This window comes from Galendromus occidentalis, unplaced genomic scaffold (genome assembly GCF_000255335.2).
Source record: "Galendromus occidentalis unplaced genomic scaffold, Mocc_1.1 scf7180000077488, whole genome shotgun sequence".
Taxonomy (NCBI): domain Eukaryota; kingdom Metazoa; phylum Arthropoda; class Arachnida; order Mesostigmata; family Phytoseiidae; genus Galendromus; species Galendromus occidentalis.
The window spans coordinates 222985-236991 of NW_003805476.1; the positions used below are offsets into that span (position 1 = coordinate 222985).

The following is a 14007-nucleotide window of genomic DNA, read 5'->3' on the forward strand; positions in this document are numbered from 1 at the left end:
AATACCTTTCTGTCGACAGCCGTCTGTCTGCACAGAGACGACCGGGATCGGAAATCGGTGCGATCAGACAATGGGTGATTTACGCGCCTCCTTCCAGCCGCATGACACGCGAGATCACGATCTCAATTTCTTTGTTTGCGCCGAGGTAGGATTTAGCGAGACAATTCCTCCGCAGTATTCATTTCGAATGAATTCAAAATGATTACCTAATTAAGGCGCGCACTCCTGGATTCCTGGCGAGATTTGTCTAATCAGTGTTGAGCTCAGAAAAGGTCTGACTCCAATCTTTAGCCATCAGCCCTCGAAGTTCTTGGGGCGTCTGGAGAAGACCGTGGGATCGTCGTCATGGAATGAGGCACCGTAATAAAATTATCCTGATCTAACTCGTCAGAGGAGCTCCCGCGGAAATCGATCGTCAGAATATATCCCTGAGAGAGTACGTCAATTCGCCGAGAGTGGAATGCCCGCCCGAGCCGCTGAGAACAGGCCACGAGTGACGAGCTTCTCGGATGTTCCTCTCCATTCCTTCTTTCATTTGTTTCTCTCTTCCGCCGGGAAAATGATGCGAGATTATTATTGCTTGGTGCTGACTTTATTTATCCGTGAGATACACTCTTCCGAAATCATCATTCCGCTGACTTAGTTCACCAGGTGCTCGCTAAGTTGACTGACAGAGAAATACATTCCGCAGCTCCAGGGAGATCATTTCGAGTCCATGACATTCTGAAGTACTTGTCCGCACGCATCGAGGAGAATCTCACAAACGTTCCGGTCTTCCTGAGCAGGGAACGATCTGGCGGCCATTCCGAGTCCGCTGCGCTTTCCGAAGATACTCCCATTGAATGGAGGTTTCCGATAGTTGACATCTCCGCCCGCGCTGACGGCTCCGAGCAGGATCGCAAGAGCCAGGATAACAGCGAGTGCGCGAAGCATCTGCGAATGGTCTCAGGTTTTCAGAAGGATTGAGAAGCCCTAGTCCTAGTGGAAGACAGTACCCTCCGGAGGCTATCTAACAGAACAAGAAACTGCATCACCTGCCCACTAACCTTGTGTGAGACTGCGCGGGAGTGAAGTCCGAGTGGGTCTGAGCGACGAGGCGTTAGTCTTATATATGTCCTGTCCACCCTATTCCGCTGCGGAGGGCGCTTCGGTAGACGGGAACGGAAGCCCGCTCTGATAGGTTGCAGACCCCTTTTTAATACTATCCTGCAACATCTCTGGAGAAGCGACGACTTCGACCCCGATAGTGTAACAGGTCTAATTGACGTTGTACAAACGATCTCGGAGCGTTTGCAGGAGCATGCATCTGTCAAATTGACGTTTGCCGCTTACAATAATTCTGCAGCAGTCTAACGCTTCCGGTCCTTTCGGAGCCGTCCGAGCCTCGTCCACGACCGACAAGGCCATCCGAGGGAGGGGGAGGGGGTGGGGGTAGTGACAAAAGGGGCGACGGTGCCATCATCGTCCCCAAGAGGTTGTAATCGAATAATCAAGATGACTGTTTCTTCACGATCGACGTCAGCTTTTAATCAGCACCGCGTCCTCGGGGGTCGTCTCGACTGACCTCTCGGTGATTAACTTTTAGTCTCTTCTCTGGGTGTCAATCTTCGTATGCCGGCGCAATCACTTGAGACTGGCGAAACGACTGGCGATGGTCGCCTGAGAGAGCGTATCGTCCCGCCTACGATGAGCATGTGGTTTGCGAAATCGGCCTCGCAAGGTCGTGGAGAAAAACTGAGGAGGCCAGTGGCTCGAGTCTACCTGCCAGGAACTAACAGCTCATCGAAGCGAATGACAGAATGACTGACTGACGAGCTTCCAACCTGAACATTCGCGAGGACTATATCCAAATACGAGTCGGACCACGAGATGAGGAACTACTATCTTGAAGCTTGAAGGAACGGCTATCGATTGAGGAATTTCTCATTTCAGGCAGGGCATCTTCGGGCTCTCTTTCATAGATTTCATTTAAGTGATGAAGGGAGTACTCAAACGTACATTTCATAATATCGTTTCCGAATGAGCGGAGACCGACCGCCTCATCAACAATCACCTCTTATGCGTTTTCCCGTCGTCGTATGGTGTGGGATAACCTCCAGTCAGGATACCGCAATCGGATCCCTCCTTGTTCGAACGTCGGGAAGCGAAAATCCTGCTTCCGAAAAGCCGATCCCGCCCGAGACCTGTTTCACGGACATTCACGGATGAAGTCCGGTATTTATCTCTCCTCTTCCAGATAGACTCGTTCGGAGAATAGATTCATCGGCATGGGACATGGGAGCTCCATGGGCTCCCATGTGGGTGAGCTCTCTGTCAGGGGACTCAGAAGGCCTTATGAGGGGAGGGGCGCTTCTTCAAGAGGGAATGAATTGATTATCCAAGAGCCTCCACCAGGACCCGATTGGAAAGAGGACTCCGATGATGGCGTGGCGCAATTTGGAAGATGCAACAGAATCATCATCGAGCCTGAGATTCTTGCATGAGATTTCTGGCAGCTCCGCCTCCTGAGTCTCTGTCCCCCCCTCCCGCCCCTTTTCGATTCCTGAATCTTCCTAGATAAAGAGTCTCTACGAACGATGACTTTACATCCCGTAATCCGTGGAGACCATATATTTATGATCTCTTGCATTTACATTAGAAATCGGCTCGCTCCCGAAAGTATACTGCAGCAGCGCTCGCCCTCCTAATTTCCTTCCGAAGCTGCCACGAAGTTTTCGAACGATGACCACGACTCTCGTCACAGATTGTCTCTGAGGCCGGCTCCGAAACCTCAAGATCGTACATGGGTCCAAGCGTGATCCGTGACACTGACGCGACTCTGTCGAGCCTCATACCACCCTCATTACCGACGGGCTTCATTCATGCAGGTCAATTTGTAACCACATTTCAATGTTGTCCTCGTGACGGCTACATGCTCCGAACATCGATCGGCTCGTCTATGTATTTGCAACAGGGAATCCGTTTGTTTTCGAAACGAGCTTCCGCTTCACTCGCTCCCGCCGAGCTTTGCTCTCATAGCCCGTCATGCGACTATGACCACTTAGCAGAAACAGTCACCGCGTTATCTGGGTCCCATGTGAACCGAAAGTCCCACCTAATGCCATCGCTCGGAGAGGTACAACAATCACGCATCGAATCAAATGTGAGTTATTGGTGCCTGCTGAACGATCGAACTGGGAATTGTCGTGGTAGGGCAGAATTGCTACTGACTCTAGTTCTTGAGGCATGAGTTAAGCATCGATAATATTCCCGCACGCCAAGGGAGCTTTTCCGTCAAGGAATTTTCCTGTTACTGAATTCCCAACTCCCGACGAGCGGTGTAGGTCACTCTACGCGGCCAGCTCGGAAGATGTCGCCAGAGTGAAGCCGAGTGTATCCTACATTCCTCCTCATCTTCTTCTATTCCTTCTCTGAATCGGGACCCGGAAATATAGGCAGATCAACGTCTTGGGGGAGAATAGTACTCCATTTTGCCATTGAATACTTATTGAGTACATACGTCTCGCTCGTCGTCTGCTCTGAAAACTCCTTTTCAAAGAATTTGGTATGTGTAGGTCTGTCTTGAGCTTGTATTCGGTGAGCCATCATTGGCATCTTGCTTCGGAGTACACAAATGGGGCAATAGAACGATTTTTGAATAGGTTCAAAGTAGGTAATGATATTTATTGATCTCTCTGTGTTCAAATATGATCATGAGTTCATGAGACCCTGGGGCGTTTCGCCAGCAGCTCCTGTTCGTAGCCTTGAGCAACTTCCCGGCATGGTCCGCGGAACCTTCCGCGGCTTATCTTGAGCTCGACATCGAGATAGCCCACCCCGGCGACAGCTCCGACGGTCTGATGACCGGTTCTCACTTCTCGAAAGGAAGACGGGCAAGAAGCGTCATCGGAGCTCGCCTCCGAGGGCTCGACTTGAGGCTAAAAACATGGTTGCGAAACTCGATCCGATGATGGTGTTGAATTTTTCTGGCTATCAGGTATAAGTACGGTCTGAGTCCGAAAAGGGAGCTTATGAGCGGAATGCTCCGCCATGGCCTGAATTGATTTGCTGTTGTTGACTTGGATCACGTAAAATGATACGATACCGACTCGAGAAATGGGAAGCGAGCGTTACTCGAGAGGGGGAAAGACAGATTCATTGCGAGGGAATAGAATCATCGGAGCGACACTTCCTACGAGGACCCCGTTCCACAGGATATAAATGAAGCGGGGATCGATGCACCCATGTACGTACATCGATGGTGACTTGTCCCTCGAGGCCGCCAACAACCACGACCTTTGTATGGAACTCATATCGAACGGAGTAAGCCTTGCAGAACTCAAACCAGGTCAAAGTGTATGCCGGACTTCCCCAATATCAATATGAGCCAGCTCTACAAGTTTCGCAATAATTCCATTGCTTCGAAAATCGTGGTGTGTTGGCTTTCGAGTCGTTTTCATCGATCGCGAAGAAGTAGGGAGGGATTGTGGCGGACTCGGAATGCCGCCTTGGCGCCGCCACAATATGCGAACTCTCGCTATTGAGTCATTCAGCATTCCAAGTATCGCCCTCCACGACAGCTAGTCTCCGATAAGGGTGTAAACAGGGCGAAACAAGTCTCGGAACACGTTCGCTGATCCATCACGGTGCGTGCGCGCTCTAGGCGCCAAATCGTCGTGGTCGCAGATAAATGCCGCCTGAAAATGATCCGCTACGCTTCTGGACTCCGGATTTTGTATGGATACGTCAAGTCCCGACCGTCGAGGTCTTTCTCCCGTGATTCGATAATTCCGATGTGGAGGTCCGCGGGTGTTTCTCGTCTCCGCTGAGAGCGATCCTACTAACTCAATAGAGTTTATCATTACTCCGAGGAACATTGGAGTCGCTCTCACAATGCTCCCATTGTCCATCTTGCACTGCCCGGCCCCTCAAAACAGGCTGGATTACCTAGTTCACTAGCTCGGTGCCTCAGGTGAGTTCGCCTCCAACCACGGCCGTCATACTTTGCGAGACGTCGAGTTTTGCCCATTCTGCCAGTCCGGCGAGCAGCAAACTTTCTCGCTAGGAGAGGGACAAGCGTCGTTCCGCCCAACTCTTGTATCGATTTCTCAAAGTTCCTCGAGCGGTACCGGCAGTGCGTTATCCGAGCTTACTCTCGCGCGTATGTAAAACGAGTCAGCCCAATCGTCAGGTGAAAACTCTAGTCTTGGTGCTCGCTGAAAACACAGCTATCGACCGCTAGAATATCATATTCAGGCAGAATAAGTGCTAGGAACACAAGGGACTGTGACCTCGATCGGAACTGTTGACAAGCTCCCCGGAGGGAGTTTCGTCGAGTCTCAGCATCCAAAACGAGAATGGTCTTATGAGGGCGGTGTGCTCGAATTCGGAGTGCGTTCTGATTTCGGCGAAGCTCTTCTGAAGCGATTCCGTTCGGGATTCCGCGTGCGCAAGCCATCCTCAGTAGTTCCGGCCTTCAGGGTGAGTCGGTGATTCGAGAATCGAGAGATAACAGCCGTCGATGGGTAATCCGCGTCCCGCTAAGATCGGGAAAGAGTCTTGGAGATGTCAGGATTTTTTGTTTGGAACATCGTCCTCTTAAATCCGACAGAGAGTTCGCTAATCAACGTCTGTGCTGTCTGCGCTTGAGGAGGGCGTAGCATGATGGTATTCTTTTGGCTATCGACTTATCTAGGGACAAAAGGGTGCTGGAATCCAGATATCACTTGCTCCAGGTAGAATATTCGGAATGCTCTCACCGATGGCGCATGCGAGACTCCGCTGGCCGTTGGCGATGTATAATTCCTGCGGCGTCAGCATATTTGAGTGCGATCGAAGCAGAAGTTAAAGTTTACAGCTCATTCATTGCAGTGAATAATCATGGGGAGCTTCATCGGGCATTTCCTGCCGGGATTCACCTTCACCCTCGTTTGTGAGTCGTCGATTCAGCGCAGTTGCTAACTTCACGATTCCGATTATGTCCCCGACAAGAATTCTCAATCCCGGATAAATCGACATCCTCACTCCATACTCGATGGAATTCAGCAGAGAAGAGCTCCGTCTCTGGGGGGGAAAAATCAGGCGCCCATACTCCATGGGGGAAACTTTACTTTACATCCCCGATCCAGAACGTGGATTCTTGTTCCCCCAAGGGAGTTGGATCTAACCAGTCATCTATCGACACAGCACTCTGGTGGATGCTCGCGATATCAGCTCAACAAGCCATTAATCCGAGAGCTTTCCGAAATCGCGCAAGTCATCCGTGGCCTGGGCGCAGGTTGAGTCCGGAAACGTGGTTGAAGATCATCATCTCACCCATCGGAATCATAGGTTGGTCATCCTCGGTAATGGAAATGAAGCTCTGGTCCCAAAAATATCCCATGAAGTCGAATAGAATCGTATGGAGTCGTAACGTGTTCCTCTCCTTCCACTTGGAGAACAAGCTACTCTCCGCGTTCCCACTGATTCGAAATGCTTCTCGATATATTCACGCATTCACGCCCAATAAGTATTTCTGATCGCCTATTTTCGATAGAATTCAGCAGCAAATCTTCGATTTCTCTCTCTTCAGGAGAGGCGTACACGGCCTTCGAGGACGGTCGATTCTCCCATCTGGGTAACTTGCAGCACATGACCATGTACACTTTTTTCCTGATCAGTGGAATAATCGACTTGTGGAGCGCGCGGAAAAGGTAGATACAAAATTCGTAGTATGGAGACCTCCCTTGCCCGAGGAAATTCCTCGAAGCTGCGCGTGGCACTATTCCATGGCGATGCCTGTCCGAGGCACTTTAAGGAGGAGGATGCCGCACTGATATTCGGACTCGCCGCCAGTCAAGGTTGGGTTGGGCTTGTATTCAAGGCTCAGGTTAGCCCGCTGCGGTGATTCCGGAAGACAGTTCCGAGAACTCCGCGCATCCCTAGCAAGCCACGTCGACGCCAGCGTCGCTAACCGAGCGAATGCGGTCGAGGAACCTATCCGTGTAGCGTAGCGCCGAAGCTCATCCCGGATGTTTCGACCTCCCGCCCTCCTCGGGAATCGAGCTTGAAACCAAATCCGGGTGCTCTCCCCGGGGCGAAGCTGTCGCGGATACGCCATCGCGAGTCAGCTCACGAGAACCGATATTCGTGGTGGCCCAGTACCCGTCGCAGCGTATAATGGCCACGCCGATCAATAATTACTCAGACCTGGTCTCGCACGCGAATAATATAAGTGAAATCCGGAAACAATTATTCTTCATCCATCCAATCATTACAGCATTGGACGAAGATTGCCCCCCGGCAGTGATTTTGCGGCGATCATTGTCGCCGCTATGGTGGAGTGGCTGCTGTTCAGGTGAAGTGAAGATCGAATATGCTTGTCAAGATTTTCAGATGTTGTTCCTTGTGTCTAGGGCCTAGAGAGGTTGCGCATCGATGGGGCCTATCCATCGAGGTCGCTTGTCTCTAACAAGTTCGGAGTTGCGAATTCATTTTTCATTCTTGCAGGTTCCATCTACACGGCAGAGATCCTCTCGACGTGCTGGTTCACACTTTGCTGGGTTTCACAATCGTGGCCATCGTATTGATAGTCCTCGCCGAGTGCGTATTCCGTGAAAGCGTGCTCCTTGGATACATGAGGTATTTCATCCCGTGCCGCGGCAGGGAGCTGCCAGAAAACGACCGGAAGCGAAGGTTAGCATCGCCGTCGATAACCAAAAGGTTAATTCACTCCACAGAGCGATCGCTGTTTTGACGCACGGCCTCTGGTTCATATCTGTCGGCTACATTTTACACAATCCCTGGGGTCCACCGCCCTTCGATGCCAATGATCATGGATCTCACATGGTGGCCACATGTATCTTCACATGGCATGTCCTTGTTGCGACTCTCATCTGTGGCTTCATTGTCGTGGCTACCCACAAGAAATTCGGCACCGGATCGATCGAGGTAAAATATTGGAATATTGCTCGCCTCTTCCGTTCATTTCTCACGCATATATAACACTGCCGGATCGGATTCCGGTCGATCCGAGACGCGGTGGCAAGCTTGCCTCTATCCTCGGAGCTCGATGGCATCATGAAACGTCGGCATCGGTATCGTTGCTTGCAGACGGAGTACACTCGATGTCCTGAACGAGAGGAAGCCGCCCTCAAGGGATTTGAGAACGATGATTTTTGAAGATCGTTGAATGATTCTTGGCATTCGTTCTGATACTCGGCAACGACCAGGGATTCCGAACAGATTTCCGCGTCAGAGCGGGGCTGTGGTCGTCTCCTTGGCTGAACAGATGCTAAAAATGTGTCAACTTCGGGCCCGGCCAGAGGAACTTGGTTGCTCGCAGGACATTTCGGTGCGACGTTCTTGTCTCCACGAACAACTGAGAAGCTCGGGGATCTCTAAATTGAAACTCATGAGGATTCATGACGTGTAATTCTAATATGGACAATATTCCTCCGAGCTCGCATCTCCCGACGCTCCTAGAAGTCTTTTGAGTGCGGAGTGTGGCGATAATCCCCGATCCCTCAAAATTTCATCCTTGATTCTCTGTTCACGTCGTGATTCGTGTTCACTCTTCCTCTGAGTAAGCACATGGAACTCTCGAAGATTCGCAGTGAGGACTCTGTATGATGATGTGTAAATAAATCATGGTTGATCAAAGGAAGGTTTCGTCAGCCACCATCGGACTCTCTTTCCATCTAGACGACTGAATAGGGTTCTCTGTGCTTTCCCGATGCTCCTTTCGAGATCTCCATCGGAGAACGTCCCGAATATCGTTGAATGCAATTATTCTCGTCTGACGTGATAAGAGAAATAGCTACCGTCGAACGACTCCACGCGCTGATTGACGTTGTCATGAGAGATTACTTCGCAACGCCTCGAGATGAGCGGATCTAAAAGTCTCTCGCCGCTCATGAAACGTATCTGCAAATCGGTGATTCGCTGTTCTCTGTAACGCTTTGTACAGACTGTGCGAGCCTCCGCGGGTTCGCAATGGCTGTCTTGCAAGGAGCGGCACGCACTGCCCTGTTCACAGTTTTCATGGCTAGTCTATTTCTCACGTTCGCTTCCGGCGATAGGCGTACCGCAAGGGTTTGGTGGGACTCGACGAACGGACGGTTCGCGTTCGATAATGGTACGGAAATGAGCACCTCGATCCTCGCCACCGGCGTTTTCACCGACGACATCGAAACCACTGGGTAAGATGATCTCTAGTGCCTAACCGTTCTTTCTGAGCTCGACAGTTCTGACGTTCCTTGAGTGAGTCGACATACAGTCAACGGGCCACTCTGGGCGGAACTGGGAAACGATTCTCTGAATAAAAAGGGGATCGTTCCGAAACGGGGCACTTGAAATAATTATCATTGGAAACCTCAGAGGTCGCATAAGGCTCGCCATGGCTCCGAAGTTCGGCATACAATGCCGGTCATCAACACTTTTTTGCCTGATATGAGACCCTTAGCCTCTAAACAGGATGCGGACCAGTAGCTTTTTGCACATGATCCTAATCGATTTCAACGCGCAACGTACCTACCCGCGATTTCTTCCGTGCCCTACGCTGTTCGGATCCCGTTCGAAGTCCGCCCGGGATAGTCTCCGGCGAAGTCATCGATAGCTCTCTGCAACCATCCAGCAGATGTTTGAGCCCTCTGCCGAAGGTTCGATAGTTTGGGCATTACGTGAAATTTATCATGATTGATCTGGCCCCGCGTCCTCAAATCAATAGAGGGTAATTGGCTGATGATGTGTGGCTATTGATCGACGATGAATTCGAGCTCGACGATTCTTCGAGATCCTCTCTGCTCTACCGTCGGAGACGAAGTCACAAGCGAGAATGCTGTATTGCTGAGAGCCCGACGTATTGCCTTGCAACATTCACAATATAAGCATGCAGCACCCTCGAAATGGGGTCAGGCTCACGGACGAGCCAACCAGCTGACGCATTGGAGTACTCATCCAATCATTATTCATAATCTGGATTTGGGATACCAATACGGTCGGCGTTTTCTGGAGCTCCGGATTCAGGCGAACTTGATCTTTGGCGAGCTTAGATCAACCGCTGATGCCAGGTGAGGAGCTAACCCGAGACTCTCTCTGCGAAGGGACGGCGGATTCCCGTCTCGCTTGCCCAAGTGGCTTTGTGCCTCTGTGCTGAGCATCCGGCTGGACCACCACCAGTCGCTAGAAATGAACTACGAAATGTTGACTCCGCTGAGTGTTATGGTGACTCTGACTTTGATAGATCGCGTCGCCGGAGGTCAACACTCCGCCGAAGTTTGGTGGGATGCGATGAACGGACGGTTTGCTTTCGAGAACGGCACGGGCCCCGGTAAATCAATTCTCGCGACCGGCATTTTCACTGACGAAATCGCCTCTACCGGGTGAGTGATCGGCGACAGGCATGTACACAAAAGAGCACTCTCTATGCGCGTCGGAATCAGAACGCAGATATGACTATCCACCGGATTTAGTTAATCGTGAAGGCTGGAATCGTGATCTATCGTCTCTATCGAGGTCAGATGTAGATAAGGAAGTATGCAGCCCGGCGACCCGCTTCTATACCTCAGTATTAAGAACTCTCAATCTGGGAGGGGGCTATACGCCCCCCCCCCTCTGCGGACGCGCCCGATCCGCGCTCCCGATGAAGCTTCTGGCAATTCGCTCGAAATTGAGCTCCTCAAGTTATTTCGGTTCGATCCGACCAGCGGTCCAGACCGGGTAGGATATTTCCTCACGGAGCATGACCGCCTCCCCGACGACCTCTGGCTTACACTTCTGTTCGCAATCTGTTTTGTCTCGTAAGGAGCATCCATACAGGTCAGAGAGAACGAAGGGCGCTCCCGAGAATCACCGTGACTTGTCAATCGACGACAAGTTCACCAGCCTCACCATCCGGGGATGAAAGCTAATGCCCCCATTTACTCATTAGACAATCCTTCCTGTGGCCATGCCGGATTCATTTTTGAATCTTCGCTATTCCAGATGGGCTCATCTTGATATACGCACGAATTCTCTCAAGGGATTTTATTTCGATCAACATCAGGCGTACGCCGCTGGCCTACTGGAGGCTCGACTCACTCACGAGTTGATCGGGAAACAATATCGGTAAGCAAGAAAATACCGCCCACTCACTCGTCGCGGCTCCCCGCCGGTGTCGAGCAGGAGTTCTCTCCTTTCCATGCTTCATGGTTCTTCACGAGATTGACAGAGGCTAACAGAATAGAGTAGATTTGAGGTTGTATAAAAGAGAAACGCAGTGTACGTCCACCGAAACAGGAACATATATACCGATTACTGCAAGGGTCATGAGGCCTACTGCGCTGAGCTGAGAGCTTTTCTCGAGAAGAACCTCGAATACATGCTTCGTATGGTTGAGAAATACAGCTTCGTGGACCCATATTGGCATCACGTGAGTGAAGATACGCATTCCCTTCTCCCATTCACCCACCATACTTAAGCCCTCAATGCGCCATCAATACTTTTCGATAAAGAGTTTAAACATCGAGAACCTCCCCAGGTCGCACTGTCTTTGATTCAGCTGGCAGGAATTGAGGCAGGCATGAGAATGCAAGACCACTACGTCTACGTGGGCGATAACCTGACGCCAAACGTTTCCTCTGTAATGTACGTATCGCGAAGCCGATTTCAATGATTAGGGGCCTCGCGTCGAGCCGCTCGACTGAGCTCCAGAATGTCCTCCAGGTTCCTCAGTTTGCATGGAGACCTCGGAGATCTTGAGAACAAGCTAAGAAAAGAGAAGTTACACGCTCCTGGTGCACTGTCCAGTTGTTCGGGGCTTATCAAACTTCTCGAGGGAAACTCAGATATAGTGGCTGGTCATGCTACCTGGACCGGATACAACACAATGTTGAGGATTCAGAAGAAATTCGTGTTCGAATTCCACGAAACTTTCGATAGCGGTGAGTCGCAACTTCACAACCCGAACAAGTACTTGGATTATTGAGGAAAGTCACAACTCCGGATAACGGCTCACCCTACGTTTCTGTTCTTCGAATTATGCAGACGTGCTCGTTCCCGGGAATGGAGTCTCATTCTCATCTTATCCCGGGAGGATTATCTCGGGAGACGACTTCTATATCACATCGAGCAGGCTGGTGAATATAATAACTCGCATGATGGCTGGCAATCTGGCAACCAGGAATGATCAGGAGGATCCGCTCATAGCTCTCTGAGGGGGGCAAGGTCGGTGACCGAAGAGTTTGTGATCAGTGCCCTTCGTTCAGGTGGTCTCCGAAACAACGATAGAGAACAATAATCCTGATTTGTACGAGTTCACAAATCCACACACCGTTCCATCCTGGATCCGTAACACGGTGGCCAACCGATTGGCATCTTCAGGCAGGGAATGGGCCCAGTATTACGCTTATAATAACTCCGGCACGTAGGTTGAGCCGATTGATTTCCCTCTCGAATTCCACATATTTCCGCCTTATGAACGAGGGCTCATGCCTCATATGCTCCTGGCGGTGGAGCGCGAGATTTATTTCCCTGAACCACGACATCGAACGACTTTGTCTTCCAGCTACAACAATCAATGGATGATCATTGATTACAAGCTGTTCCAAAAGGGAAAACCGATCGAGGACGGTACATTCCACGTACTCGAACAAATGCCGTGAGTGTCTGAATCGGAGTGTGTGGGGCGCACGAAAACATCGCTGCATCCCCGCGTGATTCTCTAGCCCCGTAAGGTCTCTCGATTAACTGAAGATCTTGTACTGAGACATCCTTTTATTTCTTTTCATGTGGTGCAGTGGCCACGTTGTTCACCAGGATATGTCGTCATTCCTTCAAAAGTTCGGCTTCTGGCCGAGTTACAATGTTGCGTGAGTTAAAAACGTCTGGCGTATCCAAGTTGAGATGTATCTTCCGTCGAGTACTTCAAAGATCTCATTCCGTCAATGCAGATACTTCCCCAAAATCTTCAATGTCAGCGGTCAATGGAGCCTGGTTGAAAAGTATGGGGATTGGTACTCGTATGATAAAACTCCTCGAGCTCTCATATTCGAAAGGGACGCATCTAAGGTGACCGACCTAGAATCCCTCCGCAAACTATTAAGGTATGTATCATCGGACCCTTAAGCGGCTTGGAGACTGTATCATCTCTACGCCGGACGGCTAATTCGGGAATGGGAGTAGCTCATCATTTCATCATGCACGCTAATGCACAGGTACAACGACTTCAAAAATGATCCTCTGTCCCGCTGCAAGTGCAGCCCCCCATATTCGGCGGAAAATGCCATTTCGTCACGATGTGATCTCAACCCCGCGAACGGCACCTATCCATTCGCAGCCCTGGGCCATAGGGCTCACGGTGGAACTGATGTGAAGGTGAACCTCTGAGCTGATACCCACCTCAGCCAGGAGGAAAAATTTAATCTTGAGGAACTGGTCTCGGAGCCCGATCATATACCTCCTCTTCTAAGCTAGGTGCAATCTATCTATCTATCTATTAGAAATTCTTCCGAATCCTCAGGTGACGAATGCCAACATGGTGAAAACTTTCGACATGCTCATTCAGAGTGGGCCGACAAACGATCAGCAACCTACCTTCATTTGGAGTGAATCCGACTTCGATTCGACCCTACGACACGAAGGGCACCCAGACGTTTTCGACTTCGGCCCGATCATGACGAATTGGAGCTCGAAGCTCGATGACGATTTTGATGCTGTCCATTCACAGTCTGATTTGAGCGAACGCTCGAAATTGACCGATAAATGGTTTTAGGGTACATATAATGAGGAATACCTCGACGACTTATACGACTCATACTTATCAACTTTTCGCTATTCACGAGCAGTCGGAAATCCTTTAGCGGTACATCCTCCGGGAGAGTTCGAAGAGACGGGAATAGGACCATCCTCGTTCCAAGCGATGTCCGGGAAAGGAGTCGGATAGGGGCGGCATTCCCGGGGTCCGTATCGAGCTAGGCGACGCTGCTGGATGACCGCCAACCCCGTGCGCATAAATTGATTGGACAAGGATCTCAACCATATTCTCATATTGACAACCATTTCCTTCGAGAA

The 14007-nt window shown here is 50.6% G+C and overlaps 2 protein-coding genes across 2 annotated transcripts; both read left to right on the forward strand.

The window, feature by feature from the left end:
• Nucleotides 1–5089: 5089 nt before the first annotated feature.
• On the forward strand, nucleotides 5090–8630 carry LOC100897492 (transmembrane protein 45B). Its single transcript, XM_018640596.1, has 8 exons — nucleotides 5090–5460; nucleotides 5851–5911; nucleotides 6166–6309; nucleotides 6551–6671; nucleotides 7238–7315; nucleotides 7468–7599; nucleotides 7698–7908; nucleotides 8071–8630. Exons 2-8 carry the CDS (start codon nucleotides 5860–5862, stop codon nucleotides 8137–8139), a joined length of 807 nt encoding a protein of 268 aa, XP_018496112.1. The 5' UTR covers nucleotides 5090–5460; nucleotides 5851–5859; the 3' UTR covers nucleotides 8140–8630.
• A 279-nt stretch (nucleotides 8631–8909) lies between these two features.
• On the forward strand, nucleotides 8910–13722 carry LOC100897207 (putative phospholipase B-like 2). Its single transcript, XM_018640594.1, has 12 exons — nucleotides 8910–9158; nucleotides 10942–11064; nucleotides 11236–11368; nucleotides 11477–11583; nucleotides 11662–11879; nucleotides 11983–12074; nucleotides 12204–12361; nucleotides 12503–12595; nucleotides 12735–12806; nucleotides 12888–13040; nucleotides 13152–13311; nucleotides 13457–13722. Exons 1-12 carry the CDS (start codon nucleotides 8953–8955, stop codon nucleotides 13706–13708), a joined length of 1767 nt encoding a protein of 588 aa, XP_018496110.1. The 5' UTR covers nucleotides 8910–8952; the 3' UTR covers nucleotides 13709–13722.
• Nucleotides 13723–14007: the final 285 nt, after the last annotated feature.